The 21,714-nt window shown below is 40.8% G+C and overlaps 1 protein-coding gene across 2 annotated transcripts in view; it reads right to left on the bottom strand.

Moving 5' to 3' along the window:
• Positions 1-1,196: 1,196 nt before the first annotated feature.
• Positions 1,197-21,714, bottom strand: part of TNFRSF21 (TNF receptor superfamily member 21) — a 63,811-nt gene continuing 43,293 nt past the window's right edge. For both annotated transcript variants that reach the window (XM_086372036.1, XM_086372035.1), the window contains exons 5-6: positions 4,169-4,397; positions 1,197-2,603 (exon numbers count right to left, since the gene is read on the bottom strand). In XM_086372036.1, the coding sequence (XP_086228162.1) occupies positions 2,374-2,603; positions 4,169-4,397 (459 nt within the window). In that variant the 3' untranslated portion in view covers positions 1,197-2,373. The remainder of the gene's footprint in view (positions 2,604-4,168; positions 4,398-21,714) is intronic.

Raw genomic sequence — 21,714 nt, forward strand, 5'->3', positions numbered from 1 at the left:
TTAATAACCACAATGCTGACTCATTCATTCATGTCTTCCACCCCCACATAAAGTAAACAGTGCTCCTGAAATTTTATGAGAAACAAACAAAAATCTGTCTCTACTACCATCCAGGACCCATTCTGGTTTAGCTTTTCCTTTTGTGAAGAGTTTCTGTGCTCTGTTGACAAAAGAGGAAGGGAAACCTGGCCCAAGAGCCGTGAAACCAAATCGCAGGATGGCTCTCTAGAAACCAGCCACATGGAAGTAGACAAAAGCAGAAAACCCCTTTCATGTCACTGACATGGGTGTCAAAGTGTTCAGACTGGGTATACACTTCCAATTTCTTACTTAAAGAGGAACTCAAAGTTGCTGAGGGTTCTGACTGTGAGAATTCCGTAGAGCCAGGGTTCCCAAGCTAAGGGGGATATGCAGGGAAATGTAAACTATAACATAATAGATGAAATGGAAAGTAATATGTCCCACCCACATAAGATGCCATACTTCCCAGAAAGTTCCCCATAGTTATTCAGGGGCAATGGGGCTTCATATAGAAGTCTGTGAACTTGTATAGATCCACCCACGAGTGTTAGTTTCCTAGATGGAAATGAGTAAGAAGCATAGAGTCCAAGGCCTAGTCAGCAATTAAAACCTCTCCACCTCCAAATCCTCACTTCTTAAAGTAGAGACAATTTCAAAAGCACAAGCCTCAGATTCATCTCCACAAAACTAGGAAACGCTTGGTCACCTTCAACGCTTGGAAGTCTTTGTCTATGAAATTTCCAGGTGCCTTTTCAAACACAAATCTTTGCTAATATGCATGATTCACAAATTAGAAAGGCTGAAGTTTTTATTTTTTTAATTTTTGAAATGCTTTTTTCTTTCCTTCTTGGGTCGTGTTGGGTCTTAGCTACCTCACATGGGTTTTTCGTCGAGGTACGCAGACTCTCCGGTTGTGGCGAGTGGGCTCTCTAGTTGTGGCCCACGGGCTCCAGAACACGTGGGCTCAGCAGTTGCAGCATGGGGGCTTAGTTCCCCGACCAGGGATCAAACCCAGGTCCCCTGCATTGCAAGGCGGATTTGTAACCACTGAACCACCAGAGAAGTCCCTAGAAAAGCTGAAGTTTTTAGAATATACTTTTCTAAGAGACTGATTAAAGAGTTCTGCCTTGAACACACAGATAAGACAAGGATTAAATATACTTCAACTACTCAAGTAACAAACACCTAATATTTATTAATAAATTAGTACACTTGAAGGCATTTTTCTGATATCAGTCCCTCACCATTATACCCACAAACCCCACCCACACAAAGGGAGTCCACACCACCTCTGCTAGAATCCATCAACTGAGCATCAGACAGCACGTCTATAAATGGGAGCAGAGTTGCAAATATATCAGTAAGAGTTCTTACAGCTGCAGCCATTTTTAATTAAAGTGATTGAATGAAGGAAACCCACCAAGACCAAGGCCTTGAGGGCAGACTGGACCTATTGACTATGTGTGTATAAAAAACAAGACATCTTGTCAAGCAAAGCTGGGCAAATTCTCTTTGGAAAAGGTGCCGGTTGTCACCAGCACTTCAATTGTGACTTTCCAAAGTGCAGCAATAGGTTCCAGAACAGCTCAATCCCTAAATGATGAAGTTCAAGTTCTTTGGTGGCCTGGTTGTCAAGCCACTCGAATAGTAAAGTCGTGATGGCTTGTGAGGACTTCATGTCTCCAGCCCAGAGCAGATTAGCGTAAGGGGAGCACAAGTAATCAAGCATTCAACACGGTGTCCAGGTGAAAACCATACAATCAGCAACAGTGTGGTCAAGTTTCAGCCATGAATATGAACTATCCAAAAAGGCATATTAAAAAGATAACTCAAAATCTAATTGCATTACAGTAACTCAATGGGGTCTTACATTTCTCGAACCCTTAAGAAAATCCATAAATGACGAATAATAAAATAGTAATAATAAAAGCAGAAGTGGATTTTGAGACACAAAGACGGCTTATAGCATTCATAAGATGCCATGACACTTTTGAGAAGTTAAGAGCCTCACAATCCAGTGTGTGAGAAAAGCCACACTGCCTTTGTGGTTCATTAAGTGAATTTAAAGTGCACAGAACAATTTTGAGAATACATACAAAGGCAAAACAGAGAAAATAGGGAACCTAAAAAAAAAACTTCAGTGGTGGATATTCTGAAACAGTCGAAAAGGCTTATATGCTAATTTCCCAGATGGGTTTTTAAAAAGAAAGAACTCAAAACACTGGCCATATACTCCGTTAAACACACACGCGCGCACACACACACCAAAAAAATAAAAATTAAAAAAGAAAAAAAAAAACACCACCCTGCCACTAAATTGAGTAATTTCCAGAGTGCAGTATTCCTCATGTTCTACAACAGGTCGGGAAGGTGACTATAAACAGAGTCCAGGAGGGTCTGGCTGGCTTCCTGGCTCTTGACTCCAATGATCTCAAAGAGCCGATCCAGCTTGTCCTCGGCCTGCGGAGTTTCTTCAATCACCCGCAGCTCCTCAGGGTTCAGGATGTGGAGCATGTCATCAAAAATAGGCTGCAAGTCGCAGGGGTCCAGGCGCACCTGCCGCAGCACTGTGTCCTTCTTTTCTGCAGGGAAGAGAGGGGAGAGGACAGCTGTAAAGGGACCGCGTTAGGGAACAGGAGGGTTAAGGTGACAGTGATCCCCTCCCCAGGCTGTCCCCACCCCTGACAAGGTGAGGGAGTGAAGCTCTGGCACATTGTAAACAACACGGTGGGTTTTGCCAATATTATGCGTAAGATAACAAGCAAGACTGGCCTAAGGATATGCTTGATTGGGTTGTTAATGGAACATGACATTTTGCCTGGACTCAAGTGACTTCTAAGTTCTTCCAAAACTCAGGAGGATGCTGAAATACTTAAAAAAACTTAAAAGAAAGAAATGTCACTACTTTTCCCATCTGTAGTGTGTGTTAGGAAGCAAAGATCAGCCCAGTCTTTCCCCCACAAACATTCCAAGTTAATAATCAGCTCATCTGACTTTCTAATTACACTGTTATATTTTGGGCTTCCCTGATAGCTCAGTTGGTAAAAGAACCTGCCTGCAGGAGACCCCGGTTCAATTCCTGGGTCGGCTACGCACTCCGGTATTCCTGGGCTTCCCTTTGTGGCTCAGCTGGTAAAGAAACCACCTGCAATATGGAAGACCTGGGTTCTGGGTTCGATCCCTGGGTTGGGAAGATCCCTTGGAAAAGGGAAAGGCTACCCACTCCAGCATTCAGGCCTGGAGAAGTACATGCGGTCGCACAGAGTTCGACACGACTGAGCGACTTTCACTTTGTTATATTTTAAAAGTAAACTTCTAAGAGCCAAGGCACATAAATAAAATAATGCTTTGTTGGGTCATATCTTAAAATGGGGTAAGAAACTAAACTATTATTACCATTATAAAATGTATTCTCTAAAAGATGATATGTACCAAATTACAAACTAAAATATAAATCTTTATAAGAATAAATATATGACTATATAAAATATAAACATGTAAAATAGAATATATTTTATAAATATGTAAACTATAACATAAAATATAGCCCTTTCAGTAAAATATAACTGGTGTTACCCAAACTAGGAAATTTCTAACAAAAGTCAGTCATCAATATAGTATACCTGTTAATTCCCTACCCTGCTATTCAGAACTGCAAGTAGCAGATTATTTACCAAAAGCGTCAGTCCAGAATCTTTAAAACATTATTTGCAACCAAGCTTAATAGAGCGAATTTTAATTTGAGTCAATAAAACCTATACTCCAGACTCTCAAGATAAGTTATACTTTAAATCCCTGTGTTCTACAAGCCTGGTAAATAATTTGCAAAAAGGAAAAAAGAAAACCCTGCCAGACTACACGTTATCGGACTTTCCCCGAAACACTTGATAACATCATGAGGACTAAGGGTGACTGATACTCCTGGACACAGGCTCCCAGCCAGACAGGAGGGGCTGTAAAGATTTTCCAGGCAGGTCCCGGGTGGGTAATGATGTAGTTTCTCACAGGCTAGCCTCACCTCAGAGGCCAGAGTAGGTCATTCAGCTGATCCTACTCCTACTGGAACGAGGAACTGATAGAGGGAGAGATCCCAGGGGCTGTTCTGGAGGAGACTTAAGAACGAATGCGGATTGCCAGCCATCTGTACCTTTGGTTATAAAGGAGCCATTCCTGCTCAGCGCGGAGGACCCGCTGGAAGTGGAGTCACAGCGAAGGAGGGGCTCAGACTCATCCACGAAGAAGCCCTTGTTCTTGTCCAAAGGGGACGGTTCCACTGTCAGGAGCGTGGAATTCTCAAGTTTCGTGTTGGGGCTGGGGATCGGGCTGGGGCCGAGCGGGCTGGGGCTCATGGGGAGAGCCAGCTTGTCAGTGTCCAGCTGTGGGAAGAAACAAACCATTGTGAACTACATAGTCCAAAATTATAGAAATTATAATGGACAAGAATCTGAAAAGGAATATATATATATATATATAACTGAATCACTTTGCTGCACACCAGAAACTAACAGAATATGGTCAATCAACTCTACTTCAACTGAAAACATAAACATAAAATTTTTAATTAAAAAATTATAGAGAAAAATGAAATTAAAAGCCCTTTCCAGACACTTTTTGTTCCACTTAACATTTTATAGAGAAATTCTCCCATTTTGACAGTCCATAACTTACATTATTGCTATCTAGCAATACATACACATACACACAGACTCATAAACCCTTCAAAATACACCTGAGGATTATGTATGAAGATTAAAAATGAGGAATTATGTGTATATCAAGCTGTTACCTCACAGGAGTGTAACTGGACAAGAAAGTGAAAAGGAAGATCCCCAACCTACAATATAATTTTGTACCACTGGAAATAGGTTAGATAATATACAGCATATTCTTGTCTGTTTCGAGATGAATTTGTGTGCCCCTAAAACTCATATGTTGAATTCATAACTCCTGATACCTCAGAACATGACTATTTTGGGAGACAAGACCTTAAAGAGGTAATGAAGGTACAACTGGGCCCTCATCCAATGTGAACAATGTCCTTGTAAGAAGAGATGAGGACACGGACACACAGAGGGGAAGCCACACGAAGACACGGAGAAGATGGTCATCTTCTGCACACCATAGAGAATCAACCCTACCAACATTTTAATCTCAAACTTCTAATCTTCAGAATTTTGAGAAAATACACTTCGGATGCTTAAGCGTCCCTGTCTGTGATACTTTATCACGGCAGCCCTTGCAAACGAATATACCGTTCTCTTTACAGGTAAGGAAAGAGGCCCAGAGAAGATAAGTGACTGTCTTCAGGGCACTCAGCCAGGAAGTGGCAAAACTCAGACTAGACCCTACATCTCCTGATTTCCATTTCAAACTAGCTCTGGGACTCAACCGTGTGGAGACCAGGTAGGATGATGCCATGGTGGCCAAGTGAGGTATAACTGTGGCTTGTACCAGGATGCACATGGAAGATGGGCAGAAGTGACAAGCAGTATCACCCCATTTTGCAGGTGAAATAACTGAGGCCCAAGAGGGCACACAGATCCTGGGAGAAAGCCAATGTTCAACTCAGCCCAGCTGGTTATCTCTACTTGCCCTTGTCATTTGACACCATAGGTTAGAAATGTGGCAGGCACTGGTGGCATCTCCCAGTCGGTTGACTTATCTTTTTATTTGCTCTTCTGGCTGGGAGGGATATCCGGGAGCCAGGTGGCCAGATGACACAGGGCAGGGTTCAAGGGATGATGTGTGCTCTTCCCAGAACTATTAATCACCCTCATTATAAACCTCATGACTTGACTCCATGCATGTCAAGCGAAACACTTTCAAGTTCCTCAATCAGGAGGACACTGACCCTCATCTCAAAGCCTGACGCTGACCAGTGGTAAAATGTACAAAGAAAAGCACAACTGCTTCTTTTACAACCTCTGAGCCCAGATAAATTCTTGCAACTGAGTGCAGATTCTGAAGACCTCTGATGATGGCGCGTCTAATGTCCCCAAAGCATCTGTCCCCTGTACAAACCACCAACATCCTGCTTCTGCTGCCAGTGCAAGCTTAAGATTTGGATAACATGCATTCCCACCAGTCCCCTTCTGATCCACAGCCAAGCTTTACAGATACGTTTTTGTTTTTTTTTTTTTAACGTGGACCATTTTTAACGCCTTTAGTGAATTTGTTACAATATTGTTTCTGTCTCATGTTTTGGTTTTTTGGCCTGAGGCATGTGGTATCTTAGTTCTCTGACCAGGGATCTAATCTGTACCCCATACACTGGAAGAGCAAGTCTTAGCCACTGGACCACCAGGGAAGCCCTTATAGGTATGCTTTGAAGATCTGAATTCATTAGGCCTTGGCATGCGCCCCTCCTCCTTGAAAATGCACACGGCCATTCATGAACTCAATTAGACAAAGAACACTTGTCTACACTCCAGTACACGGATAATGCAGTCAGCCAATATATAGTGCACTATTCTTGCTTTAAAAAGAAATTCCCACCCACAAGTCACATGCCAACAGACTAAGAAGTCCACCCACCTGTTTCCTGAACTCAGTTCATTATTTAATTTTCCCCCCATTTTTACCAAAGGATCTTATCAGTGGAAATTAAGCACATGATTCCCAACACAATTTGGAAAGACAGAATGCTGAAGCGGTGCTGTCCAAACATTAGCAGTGAGTCGAGTGAATGGGAAAATGCCACTAGGAATGGTTTTAGCATCTCCACAATAGCGCTCACAATCGACTGTTTGACAAGCAGTCGATTGTCTAGATTTCTTTCTAGAAAATCAGTTTTGCTACCAAGTAGAGATATCTGTTACTAGGTACAAGATACACAGTAGTTGGTTGCATTCCAGATTTCTCTAGAGTTACCTGCATTTTTTTGCCTATCAGAAAAAGCAAAAACTGCCCCTAGAAACTTCTTTCCTCCCTTTATTTTTCTGTTGACAATATCTATCAAAATTGGTTTGCAACACTGAAACTCAAACATTGTATTACCTGTGCTTTCTCTAACAAGAAATTGAGGCTTGGACTTGAGTGGTGGTACAGTGGATAGGAGTCCACTGGTCTGGGAAGATGCCACATGCTGTGGAGCAACTAAAGCCTATGCTCGACAAATACTGAGCCTGTGATCTAGAGCCTGCGAGCCTCAACTACTGAAGACCAGGCACCTAGAGCTTGTGCAACAAGTGGAGCTACTACAATGAGAAGCCAGAGTACTGCAACGAAGAGTATCCCACGCTCACCACAACTAGAAAGCCCCCATACAGCAAGGGAGACCCAGTGCAACCAAAAATAATAAACAACAAAAAAAGAAATCGGGGCTTCAGGATGTGTGTAATAATTAATTCTTTATCAGTTCAGAAAGTTCATGGTTCAGTATTGAGTTTATAGCAAATAAAGAGCACTTATAAAAAGATTCAGGTACTAAAAAAGAAGAAATGCTCTAAACAAGAAAGCCAGATGTCTACAGAAACAGGCTATATCCTCCTGGAAAAGATCTGAACATAAACTTATCAAAATATCCACAAAAGAGATCCTGAGTAACTTAGTTTATTCCTTTTTCTTCTTTAAGCTTTCCAAATGCTCTACAGGGACACTAACTTTTTTAAATTAATTCTTTTATTGAAGGATAATTGCTGTACAGAATTTTGTTTTTTTCTGTCAAACCTCAACATGAATCAGCCATAGGTATACATATATTCCGTCCCCTTTGAACTTCCCTCCCATCTCCCGCCCCATCCCACCCCTCTATATTGATACAGAGCCCCTCTACAGGAACATTGATTTTTATAATTAGAAAAACAATGTTATTTTAAAAACACACTCACCACTGGTAAGTGTGTTTTCCCTCTGTTAACTTGAAAATGTGGCTGTAATAGTTCTTATTTTTATTGATAGCCACGGAACAGGACAGCTGGAAAATCATCTACTTGACTGAGCACCTCTCTGTACTTTTCTTAAGCGTTCACACGTACAAAAGGACAACAGTCCTCCCAACTTATTGCAGCGAGGCAAATACTGACTTAAAGGCCTCTGGGAAAACTTGGCCAGTAAAGGCAATGGATCCACCAGATAGATATTTGAAGTTCCTTTGGAGAAACTTGAATAGTAGAGTTGTTTTTGCTCTATAGCCATGAGGTAATCATGTTAACTTAGAAGACTCAGTTGAGAAATAAGGGTTAGACAGAAAGACAGACCAAGAAGGGGGAGGGAGCAGGGACTGTGAGGAGAGAGCTTCCCAAGTAGCCCAAATCTATATGGGTCTATGGTGTGAAGCTCAAGACCACACGATTTGACATGACTCCCCTCTTCACATACATACACTACCATAGATGAAGCAGATGATCAACAAGGACCTACCATGTAGCACAGGGAACTCAGTATTCGGTAATAACATCTACAGGAAAAGAATCTAAGCAACAATATCACAATATATGTGGATGTATAACTGAATCACTTTGCTATACACCCAAAACTAACACCACATTGTAAATCAGCTAAACCCCAATGATTTTGGCCAAATGAACCCCAAATGTTCTCCTGATTAGTTTCCATGCAAATGCACTTTGTCCTTCCAGATACTGTATTTATTGGTCCAAACGGATAAGAAAAGAGAGATAAGTGGTTCACCATACTTGACACCTGAGTCATACCTAAAGCTTCACTGCTGACTACTTGCCTTTCTGATTTACCAGAACCACTGAGTACAAGGAACCAATCAAAGAGATTAGGTACACAAGCTATTGACTGAGATTTGTGGCCTTGAATGTCTCTGGGTTACAGAGGCTTGGGCAGCGTTGGTGAGAACAATGATGTAACTTGTCCCAGGTAGCACCGGAAAGAGCAAACTCTAGTTTATTCTTGCAACCCACCCCTCCCTCCCTCAACCAGCTCCCCAAATCCACCTGCCCGTTTTGGGTGCGCAGTCAAATCACAACCTGAAACTGAAGCTCAAAACTCACTCCCCTCTTAACACACATACACTACCATAGATGAAGCAGATGATCAACAAGGATCTACCATGTAGCACAGGGAACTCAGTATTCTGTAACAACATCTACAGGAAAAGGATCTAAACAACAATATCACAATATATGTGGATGTATAACTGAATCACTTTGCTATACACCCGAAACTAACACCACATTGTAAATCAGCTATACCCCAATGAAAAATTAACTCTCCTCTTTTAATATCAAACCAAAACTCACTTCCCTGTTGACTGGCCTTTCCTAGGATGACGCACTGTGGAAGCCTGAAGAGTTTCTCCAGCCCCAGGAATGGTGGACCGTGGATGCAAAAGATGTAGTTACGGCGAGGGTGGTAAATCAACAAAACAAGGGTTTGAGAAGACTTTGCTTCTCTCCTGTGATGGAACAGCATCCCTGAGGATACTCTGCAAACATGAAAGGGTGGAGGACTCCAGCCCCAGAAGCCTTCTTTTCAGCATGTTTCATGATCTTCAAAGTCAACTCCTAAGAATCAAAGTCATGCCAATCCTGGAACACCATGGCAAGGGAAGAAAAGAAACCTATGGATAACTAGCTGTATGGTCTTAGAAAAACCTTGTCCCTTTTCAGACTTGTTTCCTCATTTCTAAAAGAATAAGGTTACTCTAGGTCATCTCTCTTCACATTGTCTCGCTTATTGTTTGTCTCACTACGGCTTTTTCGTTCTCTCCCCTCACCACCTGCAGAGCCCCCAGCTCCCTTTCTCCTTCCAAGTTACTCCCACTGGTTCCTCAACTAAGGTTTAGCACTGAGTTATTTTCAATTACTACCCAATTACAATCTCCCCGTGGTTGTACAATCTGTTTTCATAAAACTAATTAACAACTTTGATGCATCAGTGATCTCCTGAAATGAAGCCTTAATTACCCAGCCTGAATGCCCTTTGCCAATCTGCCAAAATGGTTCAACTTAACCCCTTGGCTCCTGGCATCACCCAGTCAGATTCCATAAGACCCTTCTCTCTCCCCTCTGTAGCCAAATATGCCTGATAGGGTTAAGGAGAAAGCACCTTACAATCAAAAGTCTCCCTTCCAACTGAACCTTCCCTCCGGATCTCATCCAATACTTAGAAAGTAGGAAGAATTCTTATGCCACATTTGTGAAAATTTCTATCACTTAAAGATGGTTTTCAAAAACACATTTGCTAAATTCAATGGAAACTAATTGTTATTCCATCTGAGTTGACCAGTTGTTACTCAGCTCCAGTAAACAAAAAAGGACTTAAAAAAACGTCATCATCAATGCTCAGCTAAATGATGCAACACGAATATACAAATCTATTTGATGCTAAGGTAGCTCTTATTAGCTCCATTTTACAGGTGAGCAAACCATGGCTCAAAGGGGTTTAAGTAACCTCCCCAAGATGACAGAAGCCACTGTTATTTTCTCCAAAGCTCCAGATGTGATTCTAATGAGCAGCCATGTTTCAAAACAACTGGACTATATGGTCATCTTTTACTTTCATTGTTTGTTTCTCTTTTTCTGTTTCATGTTTAGCGCTCCCATCTCATTTACGTTCTCCAGTTTCTCTGTCTCTCTTTCATTGTTGTTCTTTTTCAAGCTTTTATCAAGTGTAATAGAAAAGCATTTGTACACACAAATACATAAATAGTATTATAATGTAATATACATTTTAGAAAACTTCTCCATTTTTGTCTAGCTAAAAAATTTATGACATTTTGATTCCACTTGTTTAACTAAGTATGAATAGAATACTAAATTTCTAATTTATATTCACTCAAAATTTTGATACAGTTCCACTTATTCAGACATCTAGTGTTACTGCTAAAAGGCTAGAAAGCTTACTATCTAGTGATTTAAAAAAAAAAATTGAATGAGGTTTGAAACTTCTAATCCAATTCTGAGAATATACAGAAATACTATGTTGTAAAAAAAAAAAAAAAAACAGGAAATTAACATGTGATACAGTATTATTAACTAAAATACAGATTTTGATCAAATTTCACTCACACAAAAATATGATGTCACAATTACATTTAAAATATATTTTAAAACTGTGGGCTTCCTTGATGTCTCAGTTGGTAAAGAAACCGCCTGCAATGCAGGAGACCCCAGTTTGATTCCTGGGTTGGGAAAGTCCACTGGAGAAGGGATAGGCTACCTACTCCAGTATTCATGGGCTTCCCTTGTGGCTCAGCTGGTAAAGAATCCACTTGCAATGTGGGAGACCTGGCTTCGATCCTTGGGTGGGGAAGATCCCCTGAAAAAGAGAAAGGCTACCCACTCCAGTATTCTGGCCTGGAGAATTCCATGGACTGTACAGTCAAAAGAGTCAGACATGACTAAGCGACTTTCAGTTTAGTTCAGTTCAGTCGCTCAGTCGTATCTGACTCTTTGCGACCCCATGAATTGCAGCACCCCAGGCCTCCCTGTCCATCACCAACTCCCGGAGTCCACCCAAACCCACGTCCATCGATTCGGTGATGCCATCCAACCATCTCATCCTCTGTCGTCCCCTTCTCCTCTTGCCCTCAATCTTTCCCAGCATCAGGGTCTTTTCAAATGAGTCAGCTCTTCCCATCAGGTGGCCAAAGCAACTTTCACTTTCACTTAAAATCTGTAGTTGTTTCTTAGAAAGTTAAATGAAGAATTCTCATATAAGTCAGCAATTCCACTTATGCATATGTATCCAAAATAATTGAAATCTGGGAATTAAACAGATACTTGTATACCAATGTTTAGAGCAGCCAATTCCCAATACTCAAAAGGTGCAAACAGCCTAAATGCCCATCAACAGGCTAACAGTTAAACAAAATGCTGTTTATACATATAGGGAATATTATTCAGATTTTAAAATGGAATGAAACTCTGATACATGCTGCAACATGGATGACCCTTGAAACTGTTAATGCTGAATGAAACAGACCAGACACAAAAGATTAAAAATTACATGATTCTACTGATAAGACACACATAGAATAGGCAAATTCACAGAGACAGAAAGTAGAACAGTAGTTACCAGAGACAGAGGAGCAAAGATCATGTGTCATTATCATTCAATGGGCAGAGAGTTTCAGTTTGGGATGATGAAAAAGTTCTGGAGATGGATGATAAAGGTTCACAGCACTGGGAACAGACTTAATCCCTCTGAATCGTACACTTAAAAATGATTAAAATAGTAATTTCATGTTATGTGTATTTTACCACAAAACTTCAAAAAAAAAGATCAGGTTTGATCTAGTTTCCATCCAAGTTAATCCTCTTTGCTGTGTCATATCACTTTGCTGTCTAGACTCACTGTATTTACAGATACTGACAAACCCTGTAAACTCAATACAAAGATATCACATGACCACAGGGAGCTGCTCTGCCCTGTCCATCAGACTGCAGGAGCCAGAGGACCCATAACTCAATGGCAGATCTTGCACCCAGGCTGGATGGCTGCCCGGAGGTAAAGATGAGAGATTATGTAAATACCAGATACTTCAACTGTGGCCAATAACCTTGTTTTCTATTAGAAAATATTTCAGATCCCAACAGACCAGTGACTACTTAAAAAAACACAAATTCAATTTCCACTAAAGGTCTATCTCAAATGAATTACAGTCACAAATAAAGAGATAACTACAACTATTTAAGGATGATGATATTATCTCAAGCTTGTTTCCCCCACTCTCCCAGCTGCCAACATCAAATTAAATTTCATGACCTTTGATAGGTCTACGTAGGTATGTAAGACCGGGTTCTGATAAAAAACCAGCACTTTCCTCCTTACCATACAAGTATCTCCTGATACTGGAATCTATGTGGTTCCTCTGTTTAGAGAAAAGGAATTCAGATAATAAGAAAGGTTTTGTTACCCAAAGTTATGTGGTTCCTGGACTTCAGATCTAAATGAGAGTTCAGATAATGATGGTTACCAGCCCCACCTCCTCAAAATATGTACCTGAATCTATTTAATTCCTAAGTTCAGATACTAAAGAATTCCTGTACAAGATGATTTCTCCCTTAAAAAAAATCCCACCGCCAATAAAAGGGGAAAGTTTCGTTAAAGTCCCTGCTGATAGGAAACAATGACTTTATTTTTCTGAGTGTGAATTCTTGTTTCAATACAATCCAGAGAAAGGGGTCATGAGAAACAGCAGCCAAGTTTACTCAGGAAAAAATTTTGCAAACATAAAGAAAAAAGAGGAAATTGAGAAGACGATGATTCCTAAACCTTTAAAAGAAAGGTTGGCAGTTCTAACAAATTTGGAGGGAAGTCTTATAGAAAGAAACGTGGAGTGGAAATATACATATACACATACACACACATAAACACAGATAAAGCAAAGATGTCAAAACATAATTGTTCAATCTAGGTGGTAGGTTATGCATGTGCGTTGTACTATGCTTTAATTTTTCTTTGCTTCCTGAGTCTTTTTTTTTAAAGGGAGGACAATAAATACATAAAGAAGGGCTATGGGCCAAATAACCTGAAGGCAAAAATTCCCCAAACTTTTCCTAAGCTTCTGACTGTTAAGTGCTCTGTCGATCTTCCTTCTTAACTTCTCCCGCCCAACCCAGATTATAGGAAAGGGAAGCAAAGAGGGGCTTCTATTGCATAACTAGGGGACAGAGCTAACATTTAAATCTAAATCATCAACTGGCAAGCGATGATTGCCACTAAGACACTGCAGCCTTAATGCTTTCTAGATCTCCTTTCTAGAGGTCAGGAGATGGAAGCAGCAACAGAAGTACAATGTCAAGATGCCAAGATGTTCAAGGTCCCTGGGAACCCCCGTGCCAGACAACAGAGGTGGCAGAGTTGAGTGAACACTAAAATATGCATTTCCCAGGTGAGCTGCAAGCCAATAGCAGAACCTGTGGAACAAACTCACCCACCCTCAGGAAGCTCTCAGGATTAACTTGACCCAAACATGCCAAAACCACTGGAGTATTATTTTGAAAGACACCCTCAACCCACCCTAGATTGGTCCAAGCACAGAATAATTCAAGAATTGTGTTTCAACTGCAACCTTACTTAAGATTCTATATAAACATCAGCCCAGGTTATATAAGCATCACCAACTCAATGGACATGAATCTGAGCAAACTCCCAGAGACAACGAAGGATAGGGGACCCTGGCGGGCTACAGTTCATGGGGTCGCAAAGAGGAAGACAGGACTTAGCCACGAACAACAACAGGTTAGCTGGCCATGGTGTTTCTCCTTTAAGCATCTCAAGCCCCAGTCAAGGCAGTTGCTATAGTCTTATACATGGTGGTTTAGACCCTAAGTCGAGTCCAGACTCTTGCAACCCCATGGACTGAAGCCTGACAGGCTCCTCTATCCATAGGATTTTCCAGGCAAGAATACTGGAGTGGAGTGCCATTTCCTGCTCCAGGGGATCTTCCTGGCCCAGGGATCGAACCCGAGTCTCCTGCACTGCAGGCAGATTCTTTACCAACTGAGCTACGGGCCAGGGAAGCCATCTGTCTATAGCGTATATACATGCCATTTGCTAATCCTGATCTTAAGAGTTCATTTCAAAACTGAATCCCAAGGGCTAAAAAACCAGCCACATTTAAGCCAAGGTGTGGTTGCTAGCCAATCCTTGCCTTAAGCAAGAGAACTTAAGAGAATTGGGTGTGCAGGGTAACAGGCACAGGAAGCCACAAGCAATGCGGTATAAAGCTGCCAGAGCTGGTAAGAACCAGCTGGCTCCGGAGGGAGGCGAGGAGGGCGTGGCCGCCCAGCTGCGGAGCGCGTGTGTGTCTGCAAGCTGTCCAGGCTGCTGACATCAACCCTGAGCTGATTCACCAACCGGCTTTCTCAAAAAACGGAAGTGAGGAGAGTAAGTCAGGGGGGCTCCCTGAGTTCACAGCTGGAGCCAGCTCACAATCAAATACACCGCCCAGCCTTACAAGGGCTCAGCCCCCATCATTACAGGAGGAGCTGGCCCTGTTGGAAACGACAGGGCTCCCTAAACCTCAACTCAGTGAGACCTATTGCTCATTAGGAAACCTTTCCCACAAAAAAAAAAAAAAAAAAAAAAAGCGCCTTGGGACTACTCTAATCACAAAAAAAAGACTGCAAGAATCATAACCTTGCCTTAAGACACGACAGAAGTATCTAACTATATAAAAGGAGGTCCTGTGAATTTATAATTTTCCAGGTACCTGTGTACTTAAGATATGTATAGAGACTTATTGTGCAGTAGCTTTGATCCTTTAATTGGGGTTTATTAATTCTATGGTAGGCTTTCCAGGCAGTGTGCTTAGTCGAGCTCGACTCTTTGCGACCCCATGGACTGTAGCCCACAGGCTCCTCTGCCCATGGGGGTTCTCTAGGCAAGAATACTGGAGTGGGTTGCCACACCCTCCTTCAGGGGATCTTCCCAACCCAGGAATTGAACGCTGGTCTCCCGCACTGCAGGCAGATTCTTTGCCATTTGAGCCACCAGGCAACCCTGCCCTCCCCCTCCCCCCAGGTGGTGCTAGTGGTAAAGAATCCACCTGCCAATGCAGGAGAGGTAAGAGATGTGGGTTTGATCCCTGGATGAGGAAGATCCCCTGGAGGAGGGCATGGCAACCCACTCCAGTATCCTTGCTTGGAGCATCCCATGGACAGAGGAGCCTGGTGGGCCGACTGAGGACTGAAGCGATTTAGCATGCATGCAGACAATCAATCTTATGGTATTGATCCACCCAACCAGAGGCTGAGGTATTGTTCTAAAGGGCCTTTGGTAGCTGCCAGTAAGTTATTTTAATATTTGTCTTAAAGTTAACAAGTATTATAATGAAATAGTCTACATGATGCTAAATAAAGGCTTTAGAATGGTTTTTTTTAGAAGTGTGGACAGAAAATAATTTCATAAAAACACATGACCTTGAAATAAGTAGGCTCAAGCTGATCTTTCTGACTCAAATTCTCTGAACTTCCCAAATCTGATTAAATTAGTGTCACTTAATAAAAATCTTAGTTGAATTTATGCCATTAGAATTAGACTATATGTGGTACACAGTGCATGGTACAGGTGCAAAAGGGAACTCTGAAAATACTTTCCCCTCACTAATCAATGATGTCAGCTTCTCATTTTCCTTCCAGTGTTAACTGTTACCAACTCCCCATGTATTCTTCCAGAATAATCTACACTTACACCAATCTGGACATATATTCTTCACCCTATTCCAGACCTTCTCTTTCATTCTTTACAATTTTTTTTTTTTTACAATATGGTAGCACAGTTTAGGTCCATACTGTTCTGTACCTTGCACTTTTTTGTTTAAAAATGTTTCTTGAGGTTAAGCACATAAAGAGCTGACTCACTGGTTTGGATAAATGCGTACTGTTCCACTGTATGGATGTTCCAGAGCTTACATAACTAGTTCGCTATTGAAGGGCATTTGTGTCGCCTCTACCTTTTTGTTACTAGCAAGTGATGCTACAATGAATAATTTACCTGAACCATTCTGCACGTATGTAGGATGTATGTAAGGATATACGTAGGATGAGGTGGAGGAGGGGTGGATTGGGGGGTTGGGATTAGCAGATGCAAACTACTACATAGAAAATGGACAAACTACAAGGTCCTATTGTATAGCACAGGGAACTATACTCAATATCCTGTAAAACCATAATGGGAAAGAATAAGAAAAAGAATGTGTGTGTATATATAGAGAGAGAGAACTGAAACACTTTCTTGTACAATAGAAATTAATACAACATTGATTTACAATATACCTCAATAAAGTAAATTTTAAAAAAGAACATATGTAAGATGTATTCCTAGGAGTGGGCTCCATGGTCAAAACACGTGTATTTTGGTCCATGCCAGATGGCCCTCTACTGGGGCGGGCTCATGTGGACACCCATTTGCAATGGATACTGTTCCACCTTCTCTATTCCCTTTACAACACAAGAGTGGAGTTATACCTTTCTCTCTCTGCCAGTCTAAGAGGTTAACATTGCATCTCAGTGCAGGTTTCAATTTGAATTTTTCTATTTTGAGCAAGGTTACAAAAAAAAATCCCTATACCTTTAAGAGCCTTCAGGATTTCTTTTCTGTGCACGCGCTTATTCACAAACCATCCATTTTTCTTTTGGATGGTTGGTTTCTTAATTAACTTGCAAAAATCCTTCATTATTAAAGGAAATTAACCCTATATTGCAACTTTCCCAGTTATTATTTTGTCTTTGGTTTGTATATGGTGTTTTCTGGCTCATATACATATTAAGTAATTTAATTTTTCTTGTATGGCTTCTGTGTTTCATATCATTCTCAAAAGACACTTACTTATTGTGTAAATAAATGATTATAAAAACCAAACACTTCCTCCACCTCTTTCCCTAGTACTTTTTTCCCTAAGCCATTTTAATGTTTGGTCGTTTCAGCCTGCCCCTGACTCAGCCCAAACTGTGGCTAAATCAAAGTTTCTTCTGTTACAAAAAAAAAAAAATTAATGGGGAAATTAGAAATGACAGCTGTCTCTCCCTCAAGGAAATGGTGAGGAATAAGCAATTACCAGATGGTGCTAGTGGTAAAGAACCCGCCTGCCAATGCAAGAGACAAAAGAAACTCGGGTTCAATGCCTGGGTTGGGAAGATCCTCTGGAGAAAGGCGTGGCAACCCACTCCAGTATTCTTGCCTGGAGAATCCCATTTTCAGAGGAGCCTGGCAAGCTACAGTCCATAGAATCACACAGAGTCGGATACAACTGAAGCGACTGAGCACGCACGCACAAGTGATCAAAACAATGAAATTAACTAGTGTACAATAAAGCCTACTGCTGACTGAAATATAATTCCTTAACAGTCAGTGTATATGCTTTTGGCACTTGGGTTATAACAGATGAAGAGACAAGTCTCATGAACATAGGATGGAGAAGCCAGGCCAAAAGCGAAAGATATTAAACTTTGTCTGAATATGAGTTTTGGCTTTAAAAAAACAAAATATGACATCCAGCAGTAATTCATGGAGAAAACAAGCTTCTTTTCACAATATTGATTCTGTTTCTCTCGAATGCACTTTTTGAGGAAGCCAGTAAGGATGTGGATTAAAGGGGCAGAAAATAGTTTTACCTCCCACTCCCCATCTCTATCATCCACCGATAGACTCAGCCTTTTCTGAATGTAGAGACACCGTCCCAAGAAAAAAAGAAAAGCCCATTTCAAGTCCTCTGTATGGCCATTTCACAGAGGATATTCCAACATCTGGCTCACACATGCACCCCTGCTATAAAATGCCGGCATCTTGAGCGATGATTCTGTTTCTGTGTGTTTTGGTGTGTGTCTGTTTTCTTTGTTTTTTTAATATAATTTTGAAAGGTTACTTTTCATTTACAGCTATTACAAAATATCGGCTGTATATCCTTTTAGCCTATCTTACACCCAATGGTTTTACCTCCCTCTCCCCATCTCTTATTTTGCTCCTCCCTGCTTCCCTTCCAAACTGCTAGTTTGTTCTCTATTATCTGTGAGTCTGATTCCTTTTTGTTGTATTCACTTGTCTGGTGTATTTTTTTAGATTCCACATATAAGTGATTTATATAGTGTTTGTCTTTCTCTGTCTGATATCTAAGCGTAACACCCTCCAAGTCCACCACGTTGCTGCAAATGGCAAAATTTCATTCTTTTTTTTTAATGGCTGAGTGGTATTCCATTGTATATAATGTGTGTTTTCATTTAGTATCTCTAGTGCCTAGTACAGACATTGAAACAAAATGGGTGTTCCTTTAATGTTTGCTAAATAAATTGCTTGTGTCAAACCATCCCACCTTTAAAGGCTACGAAAGGGACTTCCCTGGCAGTCCAGTGGATAGGACTCTGTGCTTCTACTTGCAGGGAGCACACGTTCAATCCCTAGTTGGGGAACTAAGATCCTGCATGCCACGTGGTGCAACCAAACAAAAAAATTCATTAATAAAAAAGTAAAGGCTACTAAAAAAAAAAAAAGAAAGCATGTCTAAGTATGTGTGTGTTAGGGAGGGAGGGTATACCCAGTCCCAAGATCCTAAGAATCTGTTTCCCAGACTTTTCTATCACCTGTCACACTTCAAATGCTTTAACATGTCTGAAATTGGGCTGTATCTAACAACTATAATTCACAATGTTTTCATTGCTTTCTTAGTGGTACCTATAATAATGGGACATACATGGCTGACACAGCTTTCAACAAAATACAGAAATATATGTTAATTCTAATACCTGTTTCTCACAGGGCCATGAAGCTTGCTAGATAAAAGCAGATGCAAAGCACCTAGACAGTGTTTGGGACACGGCAGATATGTGGCAAACACTGGTTCACTTTCTCCATAACATGCATTTACAGAAAGTAGACTGCTATTGCTTAAGTCAAAAAAGGAGTGTATGGAACTCAAATTCCAACCATAAAACAGTAGCTAAGATGTACTGAGCCCCACTAGTAGATGTCAAGTGCAGGCCTGGGCATGTACAATCATTATCTCTACTATTTACATGAGATTTCACCAGATGTTTATGAGACAAAGGTCTAATTGTTGGTTATGTCAGCTCCTTTTGCTAGTTCTTGGAGATTCAAAGTTCCAACTCCTGCACTTGATGTGAAGTGAGACACTGAAACCTCATTCTTGTACCTTTCCTATTACAGAACAATGAACCTTCTGATAAGCTTGCTACTGAACCAAATGAAACAAAATTCCAAGGAAAATACATGTTCTTCGTAGACTCAAAAGTTTGAGAAGACCTTAGTGTAAAAAAAACAGATGGGGCTCCCTGGGCAGAAACCTCATGAGAAAGTCTTGGACAAGAAGACCAAAATATACTCTTGAAAGAAATTAGAGTCTGTCTTTAAAAAAAAATTTTTTTTTAAATAGAAATGTATACATCTGTCCTTATTTTCTAGGTATATTGTCATGGGTTGAGTACCCTTATCTTCTGATGTTACAATTCCTCATGCACACTTCTATTACAACACTTGCCTATGCCACTAAACTGTCATTATTTGCACATGTGTCTCCATCTCGGTGAGTAAGCTGTTGAAAGGCACACACCTTTCTTCTTTACATAGTCCTAGGCACACAGCTGCTGCTCTACAAAAGATTGTTGACTAACTGAATGAAACCATGGAGTATGACAATAAGTAGAATGGCCTGAAATGTCATTAAATGTCTAAAGGCTTCTTCACAGGCCTGGCTCCTTTGTACACAACCACCACCTTAAACACAAGCATTGCTCAAAGTATCTGGCCTTTCGTGTGTCAGCATGCTTTTACAGAGTCGGCTTCTCACCATACGGCAAGTTCCCCAGAACCCACAGTCACACTCTGCAAATTAAGTAACTTGACCTGAAATGACCCCCATGCAGTGGCCACATAGCAGAAGTCAGGGGCTCGATACATGCCAGTTTAGCTAACATCTCAAGGCCTTAGGACAGTAATCCCTGTTTTCTAAGAGACGGTCAACTGGCAAGTTAAGGACAAATCTGAAAAGCCAAAAAGTCAACAGCTAACGGTACAGCTGGTATTTGCCTCCACTCGCCCTCACTATATTAAATTTCTGAAAAGAGCTGCTCTCAGACAACGTAGATCAAGACAGCTGCATCCTGTAGCTGATAAAAAAAAAATTCAGTAACTATAGTTCCCTTTTCAGCAGAAGCAGTGGTACTGTCCTCACAGACAGAATGCCAGTGCTCATCATATCACAGTTAAGATTCTCCCAGCAGATTATACAGAGCAAAACCACTCAGTCTCCAACACAGAGTCCACTATGGTTGAGAGAGAGAGAACTGTCCCTGGGACCGAGGTCTCCAATGTGGTTTCTGGAAAGGATTAAGAATTTCTAACAAAGAATCATTCTACTATATAGACATTAACCACAACAATACTGGTTTCAGATTCATCAATTCATCAATAAAACCATACATTACAGTATGGTTTTAATCTAGCTAATCTCATGAAAGGAGGGAGAGAGGGCTGAGACACCCCAAACCCTCTGCCTGATCAACACCAACCCTTTGTATTTGTGAATCTCTGGTCAAAGCAGGCAGCTAAAGTAATGCTTTATACTATTTTAAATGATTGTGGTTGTTTTTAATATGATCATTCCCTTTTATTGAAATGCAGCTGATTTACAACGTTGGGCTGGTTTCCGATGTACAGCAAAGTGATTCATTTTCACAGATACTTCCTTTCTCATATTCTTTTCCATTATGGTTTATTACGAGATATTGAATATATTAATAGTTCCCTGTGCTACATGATAGGACCTTGTTTATCATTTTTAAATGTACATAAAATTCCTTTTCCCTCCCTTTCTCAAAATGAAACTCTAAAGGAAGGCTGGGAAATTCAAATTACCACGACTTCTGAACCTAGCCAGTAAGCATCACTTTCATATCCTACGTTTTTACATCCCATAGTTTAACAAGCCATTATCTGATTTAATGCTAAAAAAAAGAAAATATACCACTTGAATTCCCATTTTAAATAGAAAAATAAGAGACAGAGAAATCATTTGCCTAAGGTTTCCTGCAGAGAAAGAAGCAAGTCCAAGATGAGGGGGGAAGAAAGGAAAACCAGTACACTGGGTAAGCCTATTTGAATATAAAAAGATCCGGAAAAAAAAAAAAAAAACAAACAAGCAACAACATAAAAGGAAACCTAGAAATCCAGTTGCTCAATTCTGTATCCTTTTTCTGACAGCCCTTGAAAGAGCAGGCCGTTGTCTACATACACCATCCCCTTTGTTTCTTCACTAGAGAA

This window comes from Bos grunniens, chromosome 23, assembly GCF_055505025.1.
Source record: "Bos grunniens cultivar Pamir isolate PY7600 chromosome 23, Bosgru_T2T1.0, whole genome shotgun sequence".
NCBI lineage: Eukaryota > Metazoa > Chordata > Mammalia > Artiodactyla > Bovidae > Bos > Bos grunniens.